The sequence below is a fragment of the Polypterus senegalus genome, chromosome 10 (genome assembly GCF_016835505.1).
Source record: "Polypterus senegalus isolate Bchr_013 chromosome 10, ASM1683550v1, whole genome shotgun sequence".
Taxonomy (NCBI): Eukaryota; Metazoa; Chordata; class Cladistia; order Polypteriformes; family Polypteridae; genus Polypterus; species Polypterus senegalus.
In genome coordinates, this window is record NC_053163.1 from 28,860,643 (window position 1) to 28,875,282 (window position 14,640).

Here is a 14,640-nt window from a genome sequence, read left to right on the forward strand (position 1 = left end):
GGACTTGTAGGAAATCCCACAAACAGAAGGTTTGCAACCAGCTTCTTCCTGTATGGATTCTGCATGGATTTCTTCTCGGTGCTCTGATTTCCTCATGCTCTCCAAAAACATGCAGCTTAGGTGACTTGGCAACACTAAAGTGGCCTTAGTGTGTGTTTGGTGAGTGTGTTTGTGTTTGCCTTGAGATGGATATGCAGCTTGCACCCTATACTGGTTGGGACCCTGCAAGTCCACAACTCTGGTCTGCACTAAGCAGGTTTGAGAATGACAAGGCCTTCTACGCAAGTTTGTATTATTAAAAAAAAGTCCCTCAGTGTTATATGAAATTATTATTATTATTATTATTATTATTATTATTATTATTATTATTATCTCTATTAAAAAAAAATCCTGGAGAGAAAAAGTAGGGCGACGATACATGATCTTATAAGATTATGGAAAACACTTAAAAGACCCATGAGACTAAAGAGATTGGCCACGAAGCGTCTCGTGGGGACCTTAAACATGAGACTTTGTGCTGAGAGATTGACCCAGGACCATCTCGCAATGACATAGAACATGAGATTCTTGCAAGACACGCCTTACTTACAACCAAATAAAAGCATGGGGAGGAACACACTCAGTCTCACACTCAGTCGTGTTTTGGCTTTGAGTACACACAGATCCAGGGCTCTCAGTGCATATAAGGCATACACTCACCTAAAGGATTATTAGGAACACCTGCTCAATTTCTCATTAAAGGAATTATCTAATCAACCAATCACATGGCAGTTGCTTCAATGCATTTAGGGGTGTGGTCCTGGTCAAGACAGTCTCCTAGACTCCAAACTGAATGTCAGAATGAGAAAGAAAGGTGATTTAAGCAATTTTGAGCGTGGCATGGTTGTTAGTGCCAGACGGGCCGGTCTGAGTATTTCACAATCTGCTCAGTTACTGGGATTTTCATGCACAACCATTTCTAGGATTTACAAAGAATGGTGTGAAAAGGGAAAAACATCCAGTATGTGGCAGTCCTGTGGGCAAAAATGCCTTGTTGATGCTAGAGGTCAGAGGAGAATGGGCCGACTGATTCAAGCTGATAGAAGAGCAACTTTGACTGAAATAACCACTCGTTACAACCGAGGTATGCAGCAAAGCATTTGTGAAGCCACAACACGCACAACCTTGAGGCAGATGGGCTACAACAGCAGAAGACCCCACCGGGTACCACTCATCTCCACTACAAATAGGAAAAAGAGGCTACAATTTGCACGAGCTCACCAAAATTGGACAGTTGAAGACTGGAAAAATGTTGCCTGGTCAGATGAGTCTCGATTTCTGTTGAGACATTCAAATGGTAGAGTCAGAATTTGACGTAAACAGAATGAGAACATGGATCCATCATGCCTTGTTACCACTGTGCAGGCTGGTGGTGGTGGTGTAATGGTGTGGGGGATTTTCTTGGCACACTTTAGGCCCCTTGGGCATCGTTTAAATGCCACGGGCTACCTGAGCATTGTTTCTGACCATGTCCATCCCTTCATGACCACCATGTACCCATCCTCTGATGGCTACTTCCAGCAGGATAATGCACCATGTCACAAAGCTCGAATCATTTCAAATTGGTTTCTTGAACATGATAATGAGTTCACTGTACTAGAATGGCCCCCACAGTCACCAGATCTCAACCCAATAGATCATCTTTGGGATGTGGTGGAACGGGAGCTTCGTGCTCTGGATGTGCATCCCACAAATCTCCATCAACTGCAAGATGCTATCCTATCAATATGGGCCAACATTTCTAAAGAATGCTTTCAGCACCTTGTTGAATCAATGCCACGTAGAATTAAGGCAGTTCTGAAGGCAAAAGGGGGTGAAACACCGTATTAGTATGGTGTTCCCAATAATCCTTTAGGTGAGTTTATAAGGACAATACGTTATAAATGAAACATAGACAAGTAAGTGAAGAAGAAAGTAGCACAGAGAAAAAAGACTCAAAAGCGTTGGAGAGAAAAAAAAAAAAGAATAATCTAGGTGCAAATTCTGAGAATAAGGAAAGTAATTACCAGCCTGGAACAAGTGGAATTGAAAAAAAAAGCATGCCCAATCCGGATGTTGGCGCTATACACTTGCAGAGCAGGTTAGAGATTATGAGAGCTGTGGAATTCGAAAGGCTCAAAAAAAAAAAACTTTGGCGCGATACACATCTGGAGAAAAAATATGAAAGTAGGAAAATTAGAAAGTTTAAAAAAAGAAAGTACAGGAGCACAAACAAACGGAAATTATTACTCGAAAAAGGGAAAATAATCACCACGGACCAGGTATCATTGAAACAAAAGCAGGATAAAGCGAGGTCAGAAATAAAAGACAAAGCAGAAAACAAATTAAAACGTCATAAAGAGGTTAAAAAACAAAGGGGCCAAACACATGCAGAGCAGGTTAGAGATAATGAAAACTGTAATTCAAAAGACTCGTAGAAACACATGCAGAGCAAGATACAGAATATGAAATCAGAAAAAAATGACAGTGTCAAAAAAAGAAAGTAAACATCGAATTAGTGCAAAGAAAGAGAAATTAGTACTCGGAGAAGCAACGAAAAGGCAAATAAAATCGAATATATGGACATAGGTGACATGTCAGAAGTATCTAAATATTGTAAGGCTTTGAAGTTTAAGTCAAGAGAATTTCAAAAACGAAGTTTACCTCACATGCATTTATTAGTTACTTTGAAAAAAAAATTATTAACTGCTGATGATGTAGATCATCTTGTCTGTGCTGAAATTCCAAACAGAGGAACCTATCCTAAATTATGGTACAAAGTCATTAAACACACGTCTCACTGACCTCATTGAAAAGATTCAGCACATTGGGACTCGAAAGATTCCAAATATTGATTTTACAGAAGTTCTGAAATAAAAGTGAAACTAATGAAATAGCAACAATTCAAAGAAAAAAAAATCTTAAAAGTGTGTATCCGGAAAAACAAAAACGGGGGTTGGTGAGCAAAGTGAGCAGGGGGCGAAGCCCCCTAGTTGTTGTTATTATTATTATCCATCCATCCATCCATTTTCTAACCCGCTGAATCCGAATACAGGGTCACGGGGGTCTGCTGGAGCCAATCCCAGCCAACACAGGGCAAGAGGCAGGAACCAATCCCGGGCAGGGTGCCAACCCACCACAGATTATTATTATTATTAATATTATTATTATTATTATTATTATAATGGTCAAATTTAGCTCTCAAGATAATTTTGCCTTATATTTTTGTATGAAAAATGCTGATTTAATGGAAATTAGAATATCCCTGTTTACTGAACTGGCTGAATTCTGAGTTAGGGTATTTTGGAGTTAGAATTTATCCCGGAAGGAAATACAGAATATATTGTGTAAAATGTTAAAACAACACCTGGTCTATCTGATCAAAAGTTCATACATGTACAGTGCCCTTTCCTATGGCAAATTATTGGGTAATTGTTCATCTCATCTCTTCTCACCTCATATCATCTATCATCTGAAATTGCTTCTTCAGGTGGGGGTCACAGTGGCAGCAGGCCATTCTGGTCTAATTGTTTTCAGTGCCTCAGAATGATAAATAGTAAGATCATTTGTCATGTCCTGTGGGAGATATAATATAATTAGCCTTTGGAATCATCTTTTTCTTTGAAAAAATATGAAGTCACCGTTTGTATTATGATGCAAAAATGCTTTATTATACTTAAGGAGTGTTTTGCCTTCTGGGATAAGTTTTAGCTCCTCACTACCCTGTTCAGTAAATGAATGGCTGAGAGGGTATGTTGTAGTTAGGGAGTGGACAGATTCTTTGAATGCTGACCGCTGTATCCAATACTGCTACATTTGCTATATTTATATCAATATGTTTTGGATAAAAAACCCCAAGAATCAATACATGTACTGTAAACACTTATATGAAAGAAAATTTGAGCGGTTTTACACTGTGTGATATGAACTGGGATTTGTGTTTATTTGAATAGCCATGTCTTTATAAAGGGTAAAATATGATTAAGAGGGGGAATTTATAGTAATTAAGATGGCAAGGGTTTTTATACTCAGTGATACACATATATGAAGATAAAAATAACGTTAATTAAATGGTGTGTTGCTTTATAATTTATATTAAATGACTATAAGTATGAATGTGTGTTATTTTAAAAATGTGTGGTTAAATAATGATGATAAATGAATAGGGGCATTATAATAATTTAAATAATTATGGGTTCATAATAATTAAAAGAAACATCCACCTTAATAAAGGGGCCAAGTGTTTGTGTGCGTGTTTGTGTATCTGTGCCTGACACTAGGGTTAAGAAATAAGCTTTAAAAATAGGCAAAATGTATACAAGAAGGGTCCGGAAAATTAAAAATTGGTAATAAAAATACCAAATAAGGGTCTAAAAATAAGACAACTGGTTCTATCGATCTATTCTGTTCTCCGGCGTTACATACCAGTAACAGCAGTGTGGTAATGACTATCTCATACCTGCTCGGACCATTTGAGTAAGGTTAATAGCTGCAATACTAATGACTGATAACTTTGCTTGGTGGGCAATGGATAAGTGAAAATGATGATTAATCGATGTACACGTTGGGAAAACAAAGCCTCAACACGACTAGGCCAGAGTTGCTAAACAAGGCTAATTCAGTAGTGACCACCACCCCATTTTCCCACCAAAACACTTCGACTTATGAGAGTGCTAAGTTCAACAAGCAATGGTGAGTGGAAACAGCAAAAATGTATGGCTCTCTCTGGAGAGGAAAAGGTTGCCATGAGGGGAAGGACCTGCATGCATATTATTATAACAGATCTAATGGACAACCCATAAGAAACGAGTCAATATTAATTATTTAGACTTTAACGATCTTAAATGGGTAGCACAGCTAGTTGCTTTATATTTAGTCCTGCACAACTATGGCTGAGTATTTATGTTTAAAGTAACAGGTGAGGCATTACACTGAGCTTTAAATGAGTATGGGTTGAGTTTAATATTAACTAAAACTAATATGGCTTTATACATACAGTACATTAGCAAAAGGCTTAGGTGCCCTAAATGTTTTATATTGATCTTTTTTCTTAAATGCTTAGTTTTCCTTTCTGAATTCATATGTTGCAAAAGAAGCGCTAATTTCAGATTTTCAAATATCGATTTTCCAACAAATTAAATTTTACAGAGATTTTTATTTTGTATATTCTTAAAGAAAGTGGCATTTTAAGTAAAGACTGCTTTTCGTTTAAAAGCTTCATTATTTTGAACAGATCATGATTAAACAAAGCAAACAGATGGGTGCTAAGGAGCAATGACATACTGAGTTGATTGAATCAAACTGATTAACTGAAGAAGAACTGGATATATAAAGAATGAAACTGAGTGAAGGACAACCAGACTGAAAGTTGAGAGAATGACATACACGACAGTTTAACCTTCAAATCATCAGTTCTTACAATATGGCAAGGGTGAGCACATCAACCAAACACGAGGTGGTCATCATGCATCAGCAAAGTCTCTTCCACCCAGAGATTAAACAGCACATAGGAGTTTCAAGATGTGCCATCCAAGCTATCCTGATGACGCTCAAGGAAATGGGCAAGACTGAGGACTAGAAATGCACTGGTCATCCATGAAAACTGACCGCAACAAATGAGAGCATCAGAAATCCTTTCAAAAGCAGAAAAAGTCCACCTTCATAGACCCATGGTGCATCCCTCTACAGTTCATAAAGGTCCTGACAGAAGTAATCTTCATGGATGAGCTGTGCCAAAAAGCCATTACTCTGATGTGGCAACAAAGCCAGGAGACACTCAAAAACATCAAGGCTGGGGTGCTGGATAATGATAGCAAGTGTTCTGGACCGATAAATCAAAGTTTGGAGTTTGTCTCTACAACTGGAAAGTTTCTATTTGTAGATGAGCTGGAAAGTGTTCTATGGATGAGTTTCAAGAGCCAAGATCGAAGAACTTTCCAAGGTTCCTTACCAGTCTTGGGCTGCATTTCTGCAAATGGAGTTGATGATCTTGTCAGAATACATTGAGTCTTCAATACTGAGAAGAACAAGAACATTCTCATCCACCATGGTCCAGACTTTATTCTGCAGGAGGATAATGAGCCCAAGTACATGTTCACAGTCAAAATAACTGTTTTCAGTGAAAAAAAAAAGATCAAGAAGTTATGCAAAAATGGTATGACCTCCACATAGCTCTAATCTCAACATCATGGAGGGTGTCTGGGATTATCTGGCATACATAAGCAAGCAAGAAGCCAAGAAGATCTGGGGTAAGGTTTCCATGATAATTGGAACAAATGTCCAGCTGATGTTCTTTGGAAACTATACAACAGTGGACCAAAGAGAATTCATATTTTTGGATCAGGTGAATGGAGGTAGTCACACCAAATATTGATTTGATTTCATTCTTATGCTTACTTTTCTTTATAGTATTTAGAAACTTGTTTCATTATTTTTGAAAACATATTCACTTTTCACATTTTTTGCACGGTACTACGACACATTCGGAAAGTGTCTCCTTCACTTTTTTCACATTTTGCTATATTACAGCCTTGTGCTAAAATAGTTTAAATTATTTTTTCCCTCATGAAAGAACACTCAATACCCGGGAATTTTTTGCAAACTTATTAAAATTAAGAAACTGAAATATCACATTTATTTAAGTATCAGACAGTTTGCTGTAACACTTGAAATTTGGATCCCATTCTACTGGTCATCTTTAAGACATTTCTGAATCTTGTTTGGAGCCTACCTGTGGTCAATTCAATTGATTGGACACAATTCTGAAAGGCACACACCCATCTGTAGCAGGTCCCACAGTTGACAGTGTGTATCAGAACATAACCAAGCCATGAGGTTGAAGACATTAGAGACAGGATTGTGCTGAGGCACAGATTTGTGGAAGGCTACAAAAAACAAATCCTAAAGCACTGAAGGTTCCAAAGAGCACAGTGGAAGAAGTCTGGAACAACCACGACTCTTCCTAGAGCTACCCACCCATCCACAATAATCAAAAGTGTGACGAAGACAATGGTAAGAGATGTAACTAAAAACACAATGGTTTCTCTAGCTGTGCTTCAGAGAACCTGTGTGGAGATGGGAAAATCTTCCAGAAACACAGCCATCTTTGGAACAGTTCAGCAGTTCATTTGGGTTTAATGACAGAGTGGCTCAACAGAAGTCCCTCCTTAGTAAAAGAAACATGAAAACCTGCATGGAGTTTTCAAAAAGGTGTCATAAGGGATCCCCAGATTATGAAAAACAAGATTCTCTGGTCTGATGAAACTAAGATTAACATTGTGTATGGAGGAAACCAAACACGGCTAATCACCTCTGCAATACCATTCCAGCAGTAGAGCACGGTGGGCACAACATCATCCGGTGGGGTTGTTTATAAGCAGGAGGGACTTTGAGACTAGATAGGGTTGAAGGAAAGTGGAACAGAGCATAATAAGGAAATATCCTTAATGAAGACCTGCTCCAAACTGCCCTGGGCATCAAACTGGGCTGAAGATTTAATTGTCAGCAGGACAAAGACCCTAACCAAAAAGCAAAGACAACACAGTCATGGCTCAGGGACCACTTTGGGAATGTTGTCTGGACTTGAACCCAATTGAACCTCTCTGGAGAAACCAGAAAATAGCTATCCAGCAACACTCTCTATCCAGCGTGACAGAGCTTGAGGAGATCTGCTGACAAGAGTGGCAGAAAATCTCCAAAGCCAAGTGTGAGAGGTTTATCTCATAATACCCAAGATGTTGCCACACGATGATTTAACAAAGAGCTGAGTAAACAGTCTGAATTTTCTGTTATTTCATATTTCATTTGTTTTTAATAAATTTAAATACATTTCTCATTTTTATTTGCTTTGCCATGCTGAGGTATTGAGTGCTGCTTAATGTTGGGAAAAGATTAATTTAACAAATTTTGCAGAAAGCTGCGACATAACAAAATGTAAAAAATGTGAAAGTCTTGTGACGGGCAGTCATGGCTATTCCCCGGCTGGGACGCCGGATGTAAGGAAGGACCAGGGGAGTGAATATCTACAGGGCATTTGCTTCCCAGGGACGCTAGAGAGCAGCATTCCTGGGTGGCTGTGGCACCATGGATTCCTGCAGGGCGCACTGGGAGTTGGAGTTTGGTACAGCCCTGTTGGATTCTGCAGAGTCCTACAATGAACTTTCATCACTCATGGGAGTGATTCCAGGTAATGCTGATGAGCCACCTGGAGCACCACATGGAGTAGAATAAAAGGAGCTGCCTCACTCCATTCAAAGAGCCAGAGTCAGAAGGAAGAGGTCGAAGCATGCAAGGAGGAGTGGAGGTGGAACAAAGAAGATGAACTATTGTGTGTATGGGACTGTGCATTAGAACTGTGCTGTAATAATGGGAAATGAGGGAGAGTAGTTCCTACGATGAAGAATAATAAAACTGTGTGTTGTGCTGTTGTGTCTGGGTCAGGGCAGCTGGGGTGCACCTGGTTTCCACCGTCTGAATCCTTTCTGAATTCACTCGGTGAAGGAATGACAGTTCCGAGACACAAAAAAATTTTGTGGAGCCAACCGGGTCATCCCTCTCATTGCCCGAGGACAAGACAAAAATAAAAAAGAACAGCATATGTCCTGTATGTGGCAAAACTCAGGCAATCAAATAGTAAGGTGGGCCGGATATCCTAGTTACTTTTAGTGGTGCTCCATTTGATGGGTCGCTCGAGCCAGTTTTCACGCCACTTCCCAGGACACCCGGGCTTTTGTGGTGGCTGAAGTGGAAGGGTTTTGGTCAAATGTCCACACTGGGTAGCTTCTTGGCACTGTGGAGAAAGAAGAAGATGATAATGTTGGTGGCACTGCCCCCTCTTGTCTTGGTGGGTTACTACATACCTTGACTGAGCCTGTGAGGCAGTCCTCTGACCTGCAAGCTTGACAGCTGTCTGTGCAGACTACGTTAGGACAGAGGATATCTGTTCATGTAGAAAAACTTTACACTTAGTTCAAATAATTACAGGCATACTGTATATACTCACGTATAAGTCGGGTCTTGAAACCTGAAAAATCGAACATAAAATCAGACACCGACTTAAACACCCGTTGAAAAATGTGAAACTTTAATTTTTTCTTTTATATCTTCTTGCCTCCTCTAATCTCGCACCAGTTTCTCAGCCACATCAAATTTTGTTACAGCAACACAGTTACCAATTTTTTTCACTACTTCAATGATGTTTAATTTAAAACCAGCTTCATATTTTCTCCTGATCGAATGGTACATCGTGGATAAGGGATGTTCTTACGATAAAGGTGTATGAGGGTGTGAGATACAAAAAAAAACCTGTCGCTTCGGAATAGTTTGGGTATTATCATGTGGTCACGATATGTTGCTCCATGGTTGCTTTCTCAGGTGGGTGTTAGCATATTATAATCTCGTGGACAATAAGCGTGAGTTTTCTGCATTCGACTTACATGACTGACATTATAAAATACCAAAAATTATACGGTAAAATCAAGTCCTGACTTATCCGCAAGAATATATGGTAATTTATGTTAATTAAATTGGCTTTATATTATAAAAGGTATAATTATGGCTGATGAGTCTATGTTAATTTCAAAGGATGTGGTGTTAATCAGTGATAAGCAATTATTGCCAAAGATTAAAACTAAATAGACAAAGATATAAACTAAATAGACAAATGTAAATGATTTTTGGGTGTAGTTTTATGTTATGTAAAAGGGGTGTGTTAGGAGACCTGCGTTCGCTTCCCGGGTCCTCCCTGCGTGGAGTTTGCATGTTCTCCCCGTGTCTGCATGGGTTTCCTCCAACAGTCCCAAGACATGCAGGTTAGGTGCATTGGTGATCCAAAATTGTCCCTAGTGTGTACTTGGTGTGTGAGTGTCTGTGCCCTGCCCGGGGTTTGTTTCCTACCTTGTGCCCTGTGCTGGCTGAGATTGGCTCCAGCAGACCCCCGTGACCCTGTAGTACCCGAAAATAGTGGAAATAGCGGGTTGGATAAAGGATGGATGGATGGATAAAAGGGGTGTTGTTTTAAATTTGGTAATAAAAAATCAAGACAAAAATATATGTCAATGAAAATTAAAATTTAAAGGAGCATATACTGTATAAGGCTCTATATTTGTGATATACAATTATGATAAATGAATCTGTGTTTATTAAAATGTGCAATGAAACAGAGATATAATTTCAAATTTAAAACAGACCAGTACATATTGCCTCTTGAACAGTAAGATTTTCTTTGGCTAAACGTCTTCTTCAGCACTGTTTTGAGTTAATCATATCCATGAACGAGATCTGTTTGTGACATAATTCTATATGACAAATTAAAACATTGGCCTTCAGGGGAACCTGGCTGGATGCTTTGATGTATTAAATCCAAAGGTCAGCTTTTATGTGATTTCACACTAAATGCCTTTCACAAAAATGTTAGTCGTCAGGATCATCAGTGATTTGCTATAAAAACTGCCCAGGCCAGCTTTTAGGACTTTTATCAGTGAAATGTTAGAATTGGCCTTTAGGGAGTTCTATCAGTTTTGGTACCACATCAGTTTCTAGGGTGTCAACATTAAGCTTCCAAAAGAGAAAAGATCAATCCTTACAGCCCTTTGATGCTAACCCTTTTAATCTTAAGGTTGACAAGATTAGATTCTCTCCTAAATTCGAGTATGGATTTGCATTCTGGGTACTTTGTAACTCTGATAGCTTTGGTCACATTGTCGGTGAACAATGTCAGGCCCCATTCCCCAGTGGCTTTAAAGACACAGGGTGGCAAAGCCAGGCCACTATCAGCATTCAGTGATCTCTGCTTACTAAAAAAAAAAACAAATTAAAGAATTGCTGACTAGAATAGAATAAAATCTAAATGCTCTGATGTCTAACACTTAACTATAGTATTACATAACTACTTGAAAGCCCACACCGTGGCATACCTCGCTGCCAAGGGATTGAGGGACGGCTCCCTTATTCTGACAAATGCAGCTTGTTTTCAGGAGGAAACTTTAACCTGATATATTCATGTTGATGTGTTTTTTTTCCCTTGTTTCCTTTCTAGATTCACTGGTGTCTTACTGGGAGGGGCAGCTGATAACATTGAATGAAACGGCAGGAGCTTGTCAAGCTGGGTTAATTGTGCTTAAGTGGATTGAAGACCAGCACAAAGTACTGGGAAGGGATTACAATCTAATCTGGGACACCAAAAGCACCTCTCAGTCACATCGGCAGGCGGATTCGAGTGCGAGAGAGAGTGTCTACTGCAAGGGGTCGGGTGGGGGTTAAGGATCTTTTTTAGAGATCTCCTAACACCAGCACACTCTTTGGAATTTTGTCTACTACGCCACCTCCAAACTGCCACAGGAAAAAAAAGTGAACGCAGGAAGATGGGATTTCAAGTTTCAATCTGTAAAGCAGATCAGCATTTCTAATGAGCAACCAGAGAAGGCTTTGCACCCTAAAAAGGAATCTTTAAACCATTCACCTTTTTAACCATCATCATCAAATATACATATTTGTATATATTATGAGAAGCTGACAGGAAGAAGAGGACTGGAAAGAACCGAGCAAAATCAAAAACTTTGGCTGAGATGGAATGTGCTGAGATTTTTTCCTGTTGGATTTTTGGGGAGTCAAAACATTCTTTAAAGAAACAAAGTATGAACTGTTTTGGCTTTAGGTAGGAGATGCTTCTCGCATGGTGAAAGTTGACTGAAGGTATGTAAGCATGGATGTATTTTTAATAGGATTTGATGTTTTTCAGGAAATCAAATGGTTTCTTTCTTAGAAAGTTAAACCGTTACTTTAGAGAGCTAGAAGAGATTGAGGGAGTAGTGTATAGCAAATAAGTCAATGTCGGCGTAAGTGTCAAGGACAAGCTTCTCAGAGGTAGCAATGAGTTATTCTTTATTATCTATCTATCTATCTATCTATCTATCTATCTATCTATCTATCTATCTATCTATCTATCTATCATTTCACTCACTAATTTGTTCTCTCAATTTGATAACATAGGGATCATTATGATTACTCTTTCTGTTAGTTATTCTGCAGGGATTGAATGACTAATAATAATATTCAAAAGCAATGGCAGTAGATATCAAGTTATCAAAGCAGCAGGGCCAGCTATTTCTGCTCCCTTAAGAAGTTTAGAATTCCTTTTCCTACTGATGAAATTCAAGAGGAATGAGGGTAAGGAATGTAAAAATAAAAAAGAAGAGGGTTATACTTACATTGATCTGACTTCTCAGAAATTGGCCTGACCACTGATCTGATCCATTGTCAACTGGCCAGAGTTCAACAACTGATTAATGGAGAGATATTGTTAGTCTCCACATATGTGGATGAGTTTCTACTTAGACTTCTGTTTGTTTTAACATATCTGCGTCTTTATGTACTAATACTAATACTAATTTTCTATCTATCTATCTATCTATCTATCTATCTATCTATCTATCTATCTATCTATCTATCTATCTATCTATCTATCTATCTATCTATCTATCTATCTATCTATCTATCTATCTGCACTCTTAAAAATAATCATCTAAACATTTACAACTTACAAACCTTCTACTCACATTTTACAGATCTATCTATCTGTATCAACAAAAAAAAAAACAAACGAAAAAAAAAAATATATATACCAGTAGTGGTGCATCGTGTAGTGAATACACTTGACTTGAGCATTCATAGTTTTCTTCCTCTTTTTCTGTACATTTAGCATTCGGTTGCTCAGAGACTGATGCGCTTGCTGCTTCCTGAGCAGCTCTTGTTTTCTCCTCCCTAGCGACCCGCTTCTTCTTTTCTTTTGTTGGCATCTCTTCACATTAAAACTGATTAAGATAGTGTTTGTGTTGCAGTTACTTAGTACATTTTCTTTAATTTTTCACTTAAGCTGGCTGTTAAGTCTTCAACCTGCCTCAAGAATGATTTAAGATATGAAGAGGTGAGGAAAGTGACAGCGAAGGGATGAGAACGGCGCCTGTACACATGCACCGCACGGCCGCCCTGCTGTCTGCTGCTGAGAGTTGATTCTACTGTACAATAAAACAAAAAAAAAAGGAATAACCTTAGAACTACAGGTGATTCAAAATCCTGGACAGACAAATGGACAGCCACAGTAGCGTATTATATATATATATATATATATATATATATATATATATATATATATATATAGTAACAAAGGCGCTATACAGGAGCCGGACCCAACACAGATGGACACAGAGACACGTATAACAAGTACAAGACCTTTATTTTTCTTCACCCGTGGGCACACGTCTTCCCCGTGACCCACAGGCAATACACAGTCCCACAAACCACCAGTCCAGCTCACAGCAACAACACCTTCCTTCCTTTACCACCACTCCTTCTCAAGCTTTGTCTCCTTCCTCCCAACTCTGGCCCCTTTTATCCATTCCCCAGATGAGCACCAGGTGTCGCGGAAGTGCCGGCTGTTCTCTCCAGGTGTCCTTTTAAGTCTTCCCCCCAGCACTTCCTGGTGTGGCGGAAGTGCTGAGGTAACAGGTCCCCAAGGCATTGGGGCGCCTCCTGGCGGTGACCACGGGCACCTACAGGGTGGGGCTTCCATGCCCTCAACCCGTGGCCCCCAAAGCAACCAGGAAGGCGGCCCCCACGTGATCCAGGGTCGGTGCAGACCCACATCCGGTCCCTCACGGCGTCCCGGCCGGGTCGTTGCCCTGGCATCCCTGACATATATATATATATATATATACAGTATATATATATATATATATATATATATATATATATATATATATATATATATATATATATATATATATATATATATATATATATATATGTATGTATGCTGAGTATAATTTAAAAAGAAATCCAACACATTGTTAGTATAGAAGAATAGAGAATTTTTTTCAAAAAAAATGTCCAAAAAGCAGCCTAATCAATCATTGAAGTGTGGACATGCTTTTGTAAGTAACTTGTTAATCTTGTGGAGTTTGAAAATAATAGGAGATGTTTACATGTATAATACTTATTTTAAAAACTTGGATTTTTTTCTTTTATTTTCAGTCTTCTGGGTATTTCTTCAAACATTTCCTTAAGTTCTCAACCACTTGGGATTTAATTTTAAAGAATTAACAAAAAAGTAAAGACAATCATCATCATGAGTCTTGGAAAACTCCCTGTGCTAAAGGGTTTCGTCTCTAACTCCCACAATAAAAGACGCTACAAAAGTGACTTGACTGTGGACATGATCAGCCCCCCGCTGGGCGACTTTCGCCACACTATGCATGTGGGCCGTGGTGGGGATGTTTTTGGAGACACTTCTTTCCTGAGCAACCATGGAGGAGGAGGAGGAGGAGGAGGGACTGACGCAGATGCCAACAAGTCTGGTGGCTTATTCTCCCGCACTCTACGCCATGTCCGTAAAACCCCAGCATCACGTGTAAGAGGTGGCTCCCGAGAGCTGTCACCACCTCCACCGGCGATCTCGCCCATCATCAAAAACGCTATCTCATTGCCTCAGCTTGTTGATGACACACCTAATGGTGGCCTTCAGAGAGAACTATTTAAAAGCTTGTCTACCAGCGAGCGGGAACCCAGCTTTTCTTATGGTGAGTTGTTACTTATTTTTCTTGTTAATTAGGTTTTCTTCTTGTAGTT

General features: G+C 39.2%; 1 protein-coding gene across 1 annotated transcript in view; it reads left to right on the forward strand.

Annotated features, from left to right (window-relative positions):
* Positions 1 to 11,339: 11,339 nt before the first annotated feature.
* cdc42ep1a (CDC42 effector protein (Rho GTPase binding) 1a) overlaps positions 11,340 to 14,640 on the forward strand; it is an 18,058-nt gene continuing 14,757 nt past the window's right edge. The window contains exons 1-2 of the mRNA XM_039765575.1: positions 11,340 to 11,709; positions 14,047 to 14,591. Of these exons, the coding sequence (XP_039621509.1) occupies positions 14,141 to 14,591 (451 nt within the window). The 5' untranslated portion in view covers positions 11,340 to 11,709; positions 14,047 to 14,140. The remainder of the gene's footprint in view (positions 11,710 to 14,046; positions 14,592 to 14,640) is intronic.